General features: G+C 36.6%; 1 protein-coding gene and 1 long non-coding RNA gene across 4 annotated transcripts in view; one reads left to right on the top strand and one right to left on the bottom strand.

Moving 5' to 3' along the window:
- Positions 1 to 14,346, bottom strand: part of LOC141739150 (uncharacterized) — a 29,386-nt gene that overhangs the window by 11,836 nt on the left and 3,204 nt on the right. The window contains exon 2 of the long non-coding RNA XR_012585598.1: positions 9,624 to 10,040. This is a non-coding gene — a long non-coding RNA (uncharacterized LOC141739150). The remainder of the gene's footprint in view (positions 1 to 9,623; positions 10,041 to 14,346) is intronic.
- Positions 1 to 14,346, top strand: part of KDM1B (lysine demethylase 1B) — a 27,977-nt gene extending 13,631 nt beyond the window's left edge. For all 3 annotated transcript variants that reach the window (XM_074575837.1, XM_074575838.1, XM_074575839.1), the window contains 10 exons: positions 402 to 539; positions 2,025 to 2,196; positions 3,239 to 3,366; positions 4,800 to 4,931; positions 5,325 to 5,399; positions 6,233 to 6,349; positions 7,191 to 7,316; positions 8,548 to 8,670; positions 10,753 to 10,905; positions 11,507 to 14,346. In XM_074575837.1, the coding sequence (XP_074431938.1) occupies positions 402 to 539; positions 2,025 to 2,196; positions 3,239 to 3,366; positions 4,800 to 4,931; positions 5,325 to 5,399; positions 6,233 to 6,349; positions 7,191 to 7,316; positions 8,548 to 8,670; positions 10,753 to 10,905; positions 11,507 to 11,590 (1,248 nt within the window). In that variant the 3' untranslated portion in view covers positions 11,591 to 14,346. The remainder of the gene's footprint in view (positions 1 to 401; positions 540 to 2,024; positions 2,197 to 3,238; positions 3,367 to 4,799; positions 4,932 to 5,324; positions 5,400 to 6,232; positions 6,350 to 7,190; positions 7,317 to 8,547; positions 8,671 to 10,752; positions 10,906 to 11,506) is intronic.

Below are 14,346 nucleotides of genomic sequence, written 5' to 3'. Positions count from 1 at the left end.
GGTTTCGTGGAATATCCCAGGAATAAATTTCTTCAACAGGTGCATGGACTTTCTCCGATGGACACACCACCTGGATTATTGTGTTTAGTAGTCTGTAGCATGCCTTAAACTCCAATTTTGAGATTTCCTGAATAGGTCTTCATCTGTTTGAAAAAGGCAGCTTATTTTTCTTAAAGTTACAGTTATTTTATATGTATATATCTCAAAGGGTAACCTTTAAAAGACAATTAAAATGCATAAATGAACTATATCCACAAACAAAAATAAAAGTGTTAAGATTGTTAGCAGTGATGGATCACTTGGGATTTTTTTGTGTTTTGCTTTCCCCTTTGCTCTGGAGTTGAACAGATATGTTTAATATAATCAAATCTTACAATTTACTAAACTGCATTGTGTCGTAGGTCATTGTCTTAGAAGCTAAAGACAGAATTGGTGGCCGAGTGTGGGATGATAAGACATTCAAAGGAGTCACTGTTGGAAGAGGTGCACAAATCGTCAATGGATGTGTCAACAACCCAATGGCACTAATGTGTGAGCAAGTGGGTTCCCTGCAGTGGTCATATATTATCACTAGTGAAAAATTGTCATTAAAGCCAGATTTGGGTGGCTGGGTAAGGGTGGGAGTCCTTGTTCATGACATGATTAAAACGCTGTCCTGTGGTGTAAGTAAACTCCGTGTTGCTATTATAACTTTGATAACAGCTGGGGACAGAGAAGAGCTGTAGAATGGTTTTGGGCACATTATGTAAAGAAAAACAAGGCAGCTTCAGAACCAGAAGAAACCACTTCTTTCCCCTTTTCTGGAGATAGTAATGTAAAAGGTCCCTGACAGACTTCCGGAGAGCTGAGAAATGCTTTACTGTAGGAGGCTATTGGTACGTTGTCATAATACATAGTTCTATGATGGACATGCCTTTGCTCAGCCTCTGTATTTCTAGTTCAATTCTGCACAAGTTAAGATGAATACGTATAACAGTTACTGATGCAAACACACTGCAGGTTGACTTTTTTTTTTTCCCAAATTTGTTGGTTGGGTTGGGTATTTTTGGGCAGGAAGGTGAATTTCTCCAAGTGGAAACTGAGTATGGATTTTGTTCAGAGAGGCATGCAAATCCAGCCCATGCTGTTTTAACTGTTTAGTGCTCTGTTGTGTCCTGAATATTTATTTTTTTAAAAGGATTTTTAGTTATGAGGTAAGGAACAATGACTTCTGAATACACCTTGGGTGCCTATCCCTTTGTGGTCATCTGATGTCATCTTTCATTCAAAGTACAACTGTATCTTGAGAAGAGATCTGCAGTGGTGATTAGCAGCCTAGAGATGTGAGGATATGTGAAAAACACTGGAGCGCACCCCAAGTAACAAGGCCCAGGAAGAAGTTAGCGCTATATTTGTGCTATTTTCTCTAGATTGACTCTGTAGAACATAAAAACGTCTTTATTCTGATTTATCTCTGCTGTGCGTTCGATACAAGTCGGACAAGCAGAGCAAGATGCTAGGTTTAATTCCAAATAGTTTTTTAATTTGCTTGCTTGTTAATGAAATTGGTGGTAACTGTCATGCGACATCCTGTCAATTCCTGAATGCAGGGAACTGTTTGGGCATCAGGCTCCAGAAAGTTGCAGAAAAGAATTGATTTTCATGGCGATTTAGAGAATAAGGTGAGGTAGAAATGAAGGAGACTGGTTCATCGTGTTTGATTACCAGACCCAACATCTCTGTACTAGCCCCTGGCCTGATAGGGAAGTTGCAAACGAGGTTTCTGAGAATCCCCTGTAAAGAAACAGATGGAAGAGTAGGGAAAAAACAGTTTGTGGACAATTAATGGATAGAAGGATCGTTGGTATTCCAGTTTTAGGAGAATGAGAGTTTGCGTTAATCTGGCTAATTATTTAAAGTTGTGGATGTTTTTTAAGTGGCATCACTTAAATCTGAGGGATTCACCTTACTTTAAATAACTTTGAGCAGGCTAGGCACTGTAGTTTTTCCATACTTAAAAAGCAATAAAATGTCTTTTTCTTAAGCTTGGCATTAAAATGCACAAACTAGGGGAGAAATGTGACTTGATCCAGGAAGGTGGAAGGATAACAGATCCCACTATTGATAAACGTATGGACTTTCATTTCAATGCCATCCTAGATGTCGTCTCTGAGTGGAGAAAAGATAAGACCCAACATCATGACGTTCCTCTTGGTGGTAAGTGGGAGATGTAATGCAAAGTGAAGATGTTGGCTGTGTTCACAGAGTTTTATATTGGGCATTTCTTAGAAGTGTATGGCTGTACACCTGACCTTAAATCCAACAGTGATAACCTGGCCTTGCGGAGGACAAGGGGAGACTACTGGATATACACAGACCAAAATGCCACTCATAGCTTTTAAGAAAGCCTAAGTTGAAGGCTTTTATAATACTGTATGACTTCTGATGTAGTATCTTGTTTTCATGAGGTAGCTTTTTCAGTATAACTGGCACTAGCAGTTCAAAAGACTTGCTCCTTGCTGAAGCAGGCCATAGCTAGCCATAACTCTCATACTTTTTGACTAATCTGTCTAAAAAAAGAGCCTGATTAAAGCCATCTGCTGTAAAGAATAGCCCCATCTCCATTGGTAACACCTCCTACTACACTTAGAGCATGCAAGCACATTCAACAACAAAAAATAAATGCGCTCAGAAATGTCTGCCTCCCAGATCTTTTCAGCATGGATGCTGTAAGACAGAATTAGCAACTCCTATGTTCTTCAGCGAACTCTAGATCAAATTTCTCAGCTCTTTTGGTTTTGTGAAAACTAAAAACTAAGCAGGATTTATTTGCAAGGATTCTCCATTATCTTCACGTGTATTTTCCCTGAAATATCTTCAACTGTATATTGATGATAGGAGAGAAATTAATTTCTCTCCTGTCTCAACTAGCTAGTCCAGCTGTGCTCTTGCACAGTGCACAGTCTTCCTTTTTTTTTTTTTCTCTTCTTCTTTGAAATGGTTTTAACCACTTTTTTTCCTGAAGCTATGTATGTTTCCTTTTTGAAGGAGATTATTTTACTAGGGAAACCTATGACTAAACAACAAAGTTATATTTTATCACCATTTCTTCTCATTTTTTTCTATGAGAAGAAAAATATCTTAGCGCAAATTAGCAATAAGCTTGAAAATCTTGTGATCGAGAGAACAGCATATTGAAATGCAGTAGGACTTCTGATGAATCGTGATATATTCTTAACTTAAATATGTTCTTTCACAGAAAAAATACAAGAGATCTATAAAGCCTTTATTCAGGAGTCTGGCATCCAGTTCAGTGAGCTGGAAGAAAAAGTACTACAGTTCCACCTCAGTAATTTGGAGTATGCCTGTGGCAGCAATCTCTCTCAGGTGAGTTTTGACAGTTGTGTTCTGAAGTGGTTGAGTTTTGTAGAAAACAGGGTTGCAAGTAACATTGAGAAGTCATCTGATCCATGCCATGGCCTGAACGGAAGAATCGTCTATCTTTAAAGTCTTCCTACATCCCTAATGTGTTCTCTGTAAAAACATTGAGACACAGACTCCAGCACTGCCTTAGGTAATCTAATGGGAGGTTATAACATGCTTCCAGCAACATCCTCTTTAACATGGAAGTTGAGTGCAGATGGTGCAGTGGAATAGGGAGTTTTGCCAAGATGCTGGGTGGTAGGATTCACGGAAGAGTTACTCTTCCTCAGATGTTGTGTGTGACTTCTGCTTCTCAGTTCTGTGTTTAAAAACTGAGGTATTTCTCTACCTTGCTAGGTATCTTGAGAATAAATGCATTTAACTTCTGAAGTGTTCCAACACCCTGACGGTGGGCCCCAGTTCACCACTCCTAGGTATTCTGTTGACTATGTGATACTTGGCTTTCCTCGCGACTTCAGTTTTAACCAAGTAGATTCAGGAAATATCAAAGTTTGATGTTGTTTGCAGTGCATTATTTATTCAGTGCTGTTGCTTGGGTGAAAGATGTCTAGGGTCAATTGTACTGTGGTAGTGGGACAGCTGACTGGTATGTGCAGATGCACAAATCTGATCTGAACTAAGAAGCACATAACAAAAATTTGCATGACAGTGCTGCATCAGGGCAGTCAATTTGATATGTCAAGCTTTCACACTTCAGGAACACCCAGGGGAAATAAGAAAGATGTTAAAAGTCTGTCTTACCTTCAATTTTAAAATCAAAATATGAAGTAAATGCAACTGCAGTGATAGGAATTGGCATTTAAATAGCAGTTTGAGAATTGCTTCAAATTTTTCACTGCTAAGTGGTGATTGCTTAGCACAAATATCACTATTGTACTAACTCTGAGTTTGCAGGGGTTGGGGGAGAGGGTCAATGAAAGATATCATGGAAGGACCTCCACAGTGAAAGAAACATTCCACTGAGATTTTTCTGTATCTTATTTTCCCCTTCATCTTGGGAAACAAACTATTTCCATTTTAATTTGAAGTCTTAAGGCTGTAAAATCCGATTTCTTTGTTAGAGACAGAAAACTGAAATAAATACATTGTAATCCACCTGAATTTTTGTACCACTTTCCTTCTTTTCTTTACCAAGCAGAACTCCTTGTTACCAACCCAACCCATATTGGGGTTTCTTAATCTAGCAATTCATATATTGTGTAATGGCCTTAGAGTAAATAAACCATTTGCTTTTGCCAGCATTGCTATACATTCTGGTGATACACCCTTTTTTCCCCAGTTTTGACAGGAATTGGGGTGGCTGCTTCTACACTGTGGGGCTTTTGCTAGTTATGTCACCTCAACAGCAGAAACAGCTAGTTATGTTCTGTCCACAGGTGTCTGCACGCTCATGGGACCACAATGAGTTTTTTGCCCAGTTTGCTGGAGATCACACTCTTCTAACTGTGGGATATTCTACTGTGATCGATAAATTGGCAGAAGGGCTGGACATCCGGCTGAATTTGCCAGTGAGTCTGGAAAATGTTGTCGCAGTGCCCATCTTGGATTGCTTTGAAGCACCTAATCATATCTTTGTATTATTTTGGACCAGGCAAATCTGTGCCTGTGACTATTTTGACTTGTCTTAAAGGAAGAGGAGGACAATTTCAGCACTTCTGGAAATCCTTTTTGAGGACTACCAGTACTTCAATATTATGATATGATGAGCTTATATGTTAGAATCATGATGACAATTCTTTTTCAGCTTCCACGGAAGCTATTCTTTTTTTGTCAATATTTCTCTAGAAATTTGTGTTCTTCAATTTCTAGTTTGCAGACTGGTGCTATATTAGCTATTCTTGTCTGAATGTGCATTGCATATGTAGATTTTGTAATATAATCTTCAATTTGTCTTTCAAAAGGTACAGAGTATTGACTATTCTGGTGAAGAAGTTCAGATCACTACTGCAGATGGAACAGTATGGACAACACAAAAGGTACCTGGTATGCTTTAAGATGAAGGATTTTAGGGAACGCAAGAACAATATTGACCACAGTACATGGCCTTTTTGTCTTTCCTGCCCCTGCCCCCCAAGACTATTTAGTTCAATTTCTACCCACTCAAAGATGAAAACTCACATATTCTAGTGACTGTATCTGAATGTCCTAGAGGCTGTTTTTCCCTGAGCATGCTTGAGTTTTGAGTAGTAGTTAATTTGAAGAACTAAGCATTATAAAGGTAGTGCTAAAAATGCGATGCAGATAGATAGGTTTTTATCTGGTCTTCAAAGTGACAGTTTAACCACCCGTATTTCTCAGTCTCCCCTATTCCCTGTATCCCCACCTGCTTCATGCTGCATAATCTAGCTTTTAGTAATTTTTAAAATGATACATACACTTGATGTTGATTGGATTGACATCAACAGTGTTACTGAGCATATTTTAAAGAGAAGGGATCTGTGAAGGAATTACAAAACCAAACCAAAAGAACAGCCATCTTATCTCCTATCAAAAAGATGGTTTTGTTAATCTGAGAGCCATTGAGAATGTTTTACAGGAGGTATTAATCGTAGTAGCATGGTTAGCCACTCTGATACATGCAATTTAACAGACTACAGCTTCAAACCAGTAAACTGCAGGATCTGTTCTCACCTGAAAGTAAGGCATGTGTTTCCCATTAATGGGGAGTAAAACTAGACAGTAATTTAGAGATGTCTGAGTATTATGCTGAATTCTAGAAGGATAATCCAAGATAGTTAAGAGGATGCTGTGAGGCTTAAGTGCAGTATTCAGCTTTTGCAATGGTTGTGACTGTAATTATTTCTTTCAGGTATTAGTGACTGTACCGCTAGCCCTTCTTCAGAAAAATGCCATTCAGTTTAATCCTCCACTGTCAGAAAAAAAAATTAAAGCCATTAATAGTTTGGGAGCAGGAGTCATTGAGAAAGTAAGTAATTTCAGATTATATTTAATTTTCTTTTCATAGAAACATTGGCTGCTTTGTCCCTGTTGCTTTTGCTCTGTATTTCTCAGGACTTATTATGCCTTTGGTTTTACTTATATACAGTAGCCCAGAAGAGCAAAATGCTGTTGGGGATCACGTGCATTTCTGTTTCTTAGATTTCCCAACTTAATGGGGTTTTTAAAAGAAATTGCAGAATCACTTCACAGTTTAAACTTTTTGTGCCTGATTTTGAGCAAGCCTTTATGATAGTCTCAGATCTTCCAAAATTCTAATAATATGCTTATTCCAGGTGCTTTTGACCTAATAAATACAAAAACTATTTCAGAATAATACTGAAAGTTGTGTATTTGGCCAATGTAAAATCTCCTACCTTTTCCCAATGCAAAAAGACAGACTGTCCTGAAGAGATCCCTAGTAGCATGTGTGCTTAGAACAAAACAGTAACAGAAGTAATGCCAGAAACCGGATTATAACAATGCTGAAATTTAAAGGCAAGATTCATAACCCCCCTACACAGGATGGGGATTACTAAGTTCAGTTCTACGTTAGGTTTGTAGAAATTCTGCTGAATTTGAGCATTTTCCACAGTGAATTCAATACTGTCTGTGCATTTGCAATTTTTGAGACTTTTTTTACCTTCCCTGTTCCCCTTGGAGAACAGGCCATATGTTCCCTGTTGAGACCCTGTTATAGCAACAGTGTCTATAATGGAGTGGAAAAGGGAAAAAACATTAGGAGAACATCATATACTATATCCAGTTTTGAGTTCTATAGTATGAAATGCTTTAATTCTGTCTCTCTCCCTCTCTCATTTTTTCTCTAGATTGCCTTGCAGTTTCCTTATAGATTTTGGGACAGTAAAATTCAAGGAGCTGATTTTTTTGGTCACGTTCCACCCAATTCCAGCCAACGTGGGCTCTTTAGTGTTTTCTATGACATGGATCCAGAGGTATCACGTGCTAGCTGTATTTTCTGTTGTCCCTTCAGAAATTTAGTTTGGAATACAGGTGCAAGCATTACTGAACAATAAAGGTTTTCTTCTTCCCCCCGCCCCTGCAACTGTTAAAAGACATGGAAGCAGTGTTATTTATCAAGAAAAAGCTGATTGTTACTTCATTGCAAATAAATGGGAATGTTTTCCTATGTTTGGATGCAAAATAATATACATGCTTTTATTCACAAAGTACCTTGAAAACAACTTTGTAATACCTGACTATAGATGTACTAACATGGGAAAAAGTCTATAGTCACTTTCAGTTTAGGACTTCTGTTCCCCTATTTAAATCAGCTAAAAATCCTGTTAAAAAAAAAAATCATGCTGGCTTATTAATACTTAATGGCTTGCACTAGCCTGAATAACTATGTAGAGCAGCAGAAGAGACAAACACTAGGTTTAGTATGAAACTGAGGTCTGTAGGGTCAGTCCCAAACTTAGGAATTTCAAAACAATTTCAAACCAGTGCAAGTTTCTCTTCCCTGCCAGTTCCAAGCAGACACATTACACATTTATATCGTACCCTTTCATACTTTTACAACAACTGCTGCTTACTAATTGGCAGATATTAAAAGGCCATTTTGTAATCTTATGGTTCACTCTAAAAGGAAACCATCCTTTGAAGGCTGTGCTCAGTTACTACACTATTTCTATATGACTTTCCTTAAAGAAGTTTTCTCTTCAGTACTTTAAAGTTCATTCTACATGAGGTTCAGTGTGCTAGTGCTCTCCAGAGACACTAGATATAATTCCTAATGTGCTTGATAGCTATTCTCTGCTAGCTATCAAGTTTAGTAACAGAAGACTTGCCTTATGTAAGCAAGAGGGAGAGTTCTTTAAAGGAGTTGAGAATCTGTGTGCTATTCTATGACACTATGAGTGTCAAATCTTTTTGTATAGCCTTTAAATAGGTAGATAGGAAGTTTTCAGTTAATTCAGCAAGTCGTAGAAGGGGCTGACTGTAACACAGCTCCGTGAACAAGACATCAGAGGACGTTAGTGGTTTGAGCATAAATACTGTAGAACACACACCCTTTATTCTAAGGAATCAAACTCTTTCCTCTATAACAGAAGTTGCTTTGCAGCTGAAAATCTTTGTCAATACCAATTAAAAGGGACTCTTAAAGAAATACTTAATAACCTAATAATTTTGAAATGATCTCATGTGTTAATGTCTTGATTTTAGGGCAAACAAAGCATTTTAATGTCAGTGGTCACTGGAGATGCTGTAGCAACCATTAAGAATTTAGATGATAAACAAGTACTGCAACAGTGTATGACTGTACTTCGAGAGCTGTTTAAGGAGCAGGTAAGAGAAGCCCCTTTTCTTAGGAGATGAATGAACTTGCTAACAGCAGTAAAGCTTTTGGTTGTTTTATTTTATAACATATAGGAAAACCTTTGACGTTTCAAACTATTTCTTTTTGTGTCAGTTTGAGGGAATATGCTTCCTTTGAGGAAACGTTTGGTCTTTTGTGTGAAGAATGGGAATTGAATTATCTTAGATCAGTCTGAAGGAAAATGATAATGCATAACAGAAATGAACTACAATCCTTTAAAGTACTTTTAGAAAGGAAAATTAATTAAAATCAATACTTTAGGTAGGTAACACAAATACACTTCTTTCTTAGCTGTCACTTTTTCCAAACTATTTTTTTTTGGTCATCACCACTTCCAATACATCATAAAAGCTTTAAGCTAGATAAATTTGATTGTGATTCCCCCTGCTTCTATGTAAAAAGCAACCAAAATGACACCACCACCCCACCTCCAAACCAAATCAATACCTTGCTCTTCTAATAAGACAGAACCCTTCCTGAGTTGTCTTGGGATGGAGGTACAGGCAAAATGGTCTATCAAGGGCCCTACGTTCTGACTGTAAAAAAATAAAATAAAATAAAAAAAGTCTTAGATACAAATTTCTACCTTTTTGTCTTCCCCCACCTCATCACCCAGATAAAAACAAATAGGAAAAGCAGAGAAATTCGGGGCAAGCAGAAGACTATCACTTAGTAATTTTATTTGTTTTCCAGTCTATAAACAGTAATGCCTTAGTTAAATTACTTAGAGCAGTTAGATCCCAAGGAATGCTTGAGTTAATGTTCATGGGTGATCTCTCAAGTTTTACTGATGGTTCAGATATTAGAATTAAGGATCTTGGGAAGAAACTTCAGCATCTGAAAGCCCAACTTTTCCTAGAAAACATGCTTTTGGTAATGGCTTTACAGTTACCAGAATGAAGTGCAATGTAAATCCACATACCTGCTATTTTGATCTCATGAGAATGTCGAGGTAGCAAACAGGTCTTTGGTGCCATTCTAGTCTAGAGCGATTTTCATGTCTGTCTCGGTGGTTTGTAGCAGTTGTGAATTTCAGTCATCTGTCCACAATGCATCAGGATTTTCAATGACAAGATAGCTTCCAGATGTGCATCAGAACATCCATGAAACTTGCCATACTTGGCTAACCATTGTCTTGATTGCTTGAGCTTTAGTCTCTCATGTGCTACCTGAATGGAATAGTTTATCTGTTGATACCAGATGTCATGTAAGAGGCAGCCAGGATGCTTCTGCTTTCTTGTCACAAGTCCCTCAAGAGTAAGACACAGCTGTAGTTGATTAAGCCTTCATACAATGGTTATCCAGGCTGATTTTGGTAGAATTGTGTGGGATTTGCATGCTGCAACATGACAAAGAATACACAGTATTACTGTCATGGCTTAGCTACAGACACTCTGACTTTCTGGTTTTTGTTTTCTCCCTGAACTTAGTTTTCAAGCCAGCTCATATTCTGATCTTAGCTAAGTAATGTTATTTTCCCCCTTGGAATAAAGTTATCTCCAAGATGAAGATTACATTTTGAGATTTAACAAGCTAGATGTAGCAAAGCATCATACCTTACCAAAATGTAAGGTTCTTACATTATACATGCAAATGTGTTGAATTATGTTGATAACAGTATTATCTGTTTGCAAGAGTATGTATCTCTTTTGAGAATTGTTTTTCCTTGTGTGTAGTTCTAGGTATATTACAATATCCGTATTTGTTGCATTCAAAACAGTGCAACTGTGATGTTTCAGACATCAGGCAAGTCTAGCAAACAAAATTATCTTTGCAGTTAGTAGTATAATAAAGAAAATTCAAATTTAATTCCAGAATGTGATCTAATCTGTATCATAATACTACTACATAGAATGGTTTGGATTGGAAGGGACCTTAAAGATCATCTTGTTCCAGCCTCCCTTCCACTAGACCAGGTTGCTCAAAGCCCCATCCAGTCTGGTCTTGGAGTCTACGTATACTCTAAAGGTTACAATAAACTGTTTATCAGAAAAAACTATGCAAATACGAGCTTTTCTTTGCAGCACATAACTTTTCTTTTGATTACGCAGGAGGTTCCTGAACCAGTGAAGTTTTTTGTTACCCGATGGAGCAAAGACCCTTGGCTCCAGATGGCATATAGTTTTGTAAAAACAGGGGGCAGTGGTGAAGCTTATGACATTATAGCTGAAGACATACAAGGAAAAGTTTTTTTCGCTGGTGAAGTAAGTATCTTTGTTACTGTTGGTTAAGGTTATTAGTGAGCTATTTCTTATGAAAGATTGTCTTTTGCCAACCAACGCAATTAATCTAGAGGTAGCACATAAATATTCTGTTACACAAATATGCAATGTTTTGTGATTTGGACACAGAACCCTCTTTATTCATATTATTATTGGGCGTGGAAAGTCTGCCAGATATTTCAGGTCAGGAGTGAACTGCGTAATCAATAAGCACAGAACATGAGAAGACTATACAATCCACTTGTGTTTTTAGTGAAATTACCTTTCTGTTACTCCACAGTGGAATGACAGAACAAATGCGTGCTTCTGATGGTTTAGGTGCATTCTATACTAGAACAGAACTTCCCTGCCCCACTGAAGTGCAGATAGCAAAACAGACCACTAATTTTTCTAGTTGACTTGCTTGCAAATTTTGAAGTTGCTAAAAATCTTAAATATTTCCTCCTAAATTCTTTCTAAGTTTCCCATGGCTTTTAAAAATGTTGATATATGCTTAAGGAAAACAAAACTAATCTTATAAACTAAAATTCTATTTGTTCTAATAGCTTCAGAAACAATTAACTTTTTTTTTTTTTAAATACAGGCCACAAATAGGCACTTTCCTCAGACCGTTACAGGAGCTTACTTGAGTGGGGTTCGAGAAGCAAGCAAAATAGCAGCATATTAAGTAATGAAATTTTGTGTTTATAGATATATTTTTGTTTTCTGTGGGTAAAACTATCTTCAAATTTCTTATTTGCTGCCTTTTTCCTAAGTGGTACTTCAGTAGTATATGGTACCTGAAGATAAAAATCTTCATTTTCCATTTTCCTTTTCCCTCTTTCTCCCTCCCGCCCCTTTTTTAAACCCTGATGATACAGATTGTTGGGGTTTTTTTTCCAGCTAAGGTATTACTAGCAAGAGTGACATTGGAGTCCCTGGCCACAGCTTAACTAATGGAACTTTTGTTGAGAGTCCTCTTCTGTATAGCTCAAGTGATGCTATGCTATTTTAAACCTTCATTTCAGAAGGTCAGATTAAAACAAGACTAAGTTAACATACAGCATTAAAAATGCTGGCAGTTAGTTATAACAATGGGAATTTTCCACTAACTGTGATTCTCAGGTTGATTATGCTCATAGGAGTTCAAACTTGCTCCCAAAAGCCTGAATAGCCTAGACAAATTATAGAACTATTGTAGGAACTCAACTATCATTCTTTCTACTTGCAATCAATAACCTTTTCTATAATATTTTTCATATTCTTAGCCTCCACTAAGAAGGCTTTGAAATATCGAGTTTGTTCCTTTAAATCAGACTGCTGGAACAGTTTACAGTGCAATCATAGAAAGGTTATTGTAGCTAATAAAAACTTGAAAAACTAACTTTTACATTACTTCAAAAAATTTTGAAATATTCTCTACTACTTATTCAGAGAAATTCTTGTTACAATAATAGGCTAAGTTTAGATTTGCCTAGTGCTTCTGATCGTGTAGAAACGGGACAGCTTAAAAATACTATATTTCTATGATATTTTGAAAACAAACTTCCAGATTCATTCGGGCTGAGTAGAGGAACTATCTACTGATATGAGTGCACAGTGAGGGGTGAAGGACTGTAAGTTCCTAACAGCTCATTCAGCTTTTATATTTAAAAAATAAGTGAAGATGAATGAGGAAAAATATTAACTTTTATGAAGGGCTGAAACAAGGTGGCTTGCACTTTGACTTGAAGTTTTTTTTTTATTATTATTTTATTATTAAAGTATTATTAAGAACAACTTGAGGGAGCAATTCAGTAAGGGCTAAGCATCCAAGAGCTTTTCCATGGGACAGGGAAGAAAAAAATATTTTTCAGTAGAAATAAGACAGACACAACCAGGATATCTGCTGTAATACTGTTCCACTAAAACAGTATTCATGAAAAAAAAAATAAACCCAACTTCTAGATCTCTTCCCCCACACCTTCCCTATAACTCTATTGCGTAGACTTCATGATTTCTGGAAGGAAAGTAAGCACTTATTCTTTCCCCTTCCCATTCTCATGCATAGCCTCTTTTCTTTTTTTAGTCTCTTCGTTTAAGAATGACACAGCAAACTTTTTTGAGTTACAGTGCTTATTTCCATAAAGCTCTATCCTTGGAAAAAACCAAACCCAACAAGCAACCTTAAGAAAAATCCTACTGAATAAACGCAGTTCTTCTTAAATACTTAATATTTTGTTTTTAGAGTAGCTATGATATTGTCAAATACCTTTATTTAATCTCTAATTTACAAGGTGAAGATGTTTATATAACTAGATGTTTTTCAGATATATTTCTGTTCTGCTTCTTAAAGCTGAATTATATGGATTAATAGGAAAAGTGTAACTGTCCATAACTTTCTTCTACATAAATGCTAGTATGTACAGTTTTAAAGTATTTCTAAGTATTAAATTGTAATTTAAAGGCTATAAGAAGCAAGACAAAATCCTCTGATGAGAAAAGATAATCAGACATCAGATTTTGCTTTTGGTAATCATTTGCACTTTGTTGATTTCATATATTACAGGCCAACTTACAGTATAACTAGGAAAGTTTGAGAGCAGCATGTTTGAGTTCCAAGTTTCTTTCCCAGTTTTGTCATATATGACAAAGTTATTAGGAGAGAATCTTCTGAAGGTGGGACAAAAGCTTATTACTACAAGCCCAAAACATTATATTCAACAGCTAATTCAGCTGACCTTCGTCAAAACTTCTGTCAGCTTAATAACAACATATAAACACACCACATTTTAGGTAGGAACTGTCTGCAAAGCTGAGCTCAGCATCCATTCCCGCAGACCAAAGTTTGCCTGAACATGCTTGATTTTAGACATATGCTTCCATCCTGTTAATTTATATTTGGGGTTTTACATCTATGTACAACTTTGCAGGTAGATAAATCCTATATTCTAAAGAATAAAGATGGACATGAACAAATACTGTCACATTTGGCTTCAGCTGCTGCGCACTTATAGCATTAAAAAAAGGATAAAAATTGATAAATTTACCAATGGCCTAGTCTATTAATTATTTGTATATTATTTTGGTGCCAAGGCACTTAAACTGTGTTGTGCTGCACTTAAGTTTGAGGAGTAAATAAAAAAAAAGTATGTTCCATTTTAACTTACGTTCATTTGAAATGTGTAAGAACATCAGGCTGGTTCTGAGACTTCATTCTTTAATTAATGTTCCCCAAAAGTTTTTTTAATACTTATGTTAAAGTTTATTTCAAGCATGTATGTGGTTTTTCTTTTGTGTTTAATTTATTCCCTGCAAATAAAGAACTGGGGAATGTTTTCTTTGAGTAGATTTGTTTAAGTGTTATAAAAAAATATTTGAATGCAGAGCATGATCTGTTACACTTCAGCTCTTCTGTGTGACTATGTTACAGCAGCAGAATAAAACTGGAAAGTATCCACAGGA

The sequence above is a fragment of the Larus michahellis genome, chromosome 2 (assembly GCF_964199755.1).
Source record: "Larus michahellis chromosome 2, bLarMic1.1, whole genome shotgun sequence".
In the NCBI taxonomy this organism is placed as follows: Eukaryota; Metazoa; Chordata; class Aves; order Charadriiformes; family Laridae; genus Larus; species Larus michahellis.
Note: the sequence above shows the minus strand (reverse complement) of the source record. Positions and strands in the feature narration are given on the sequence as shown.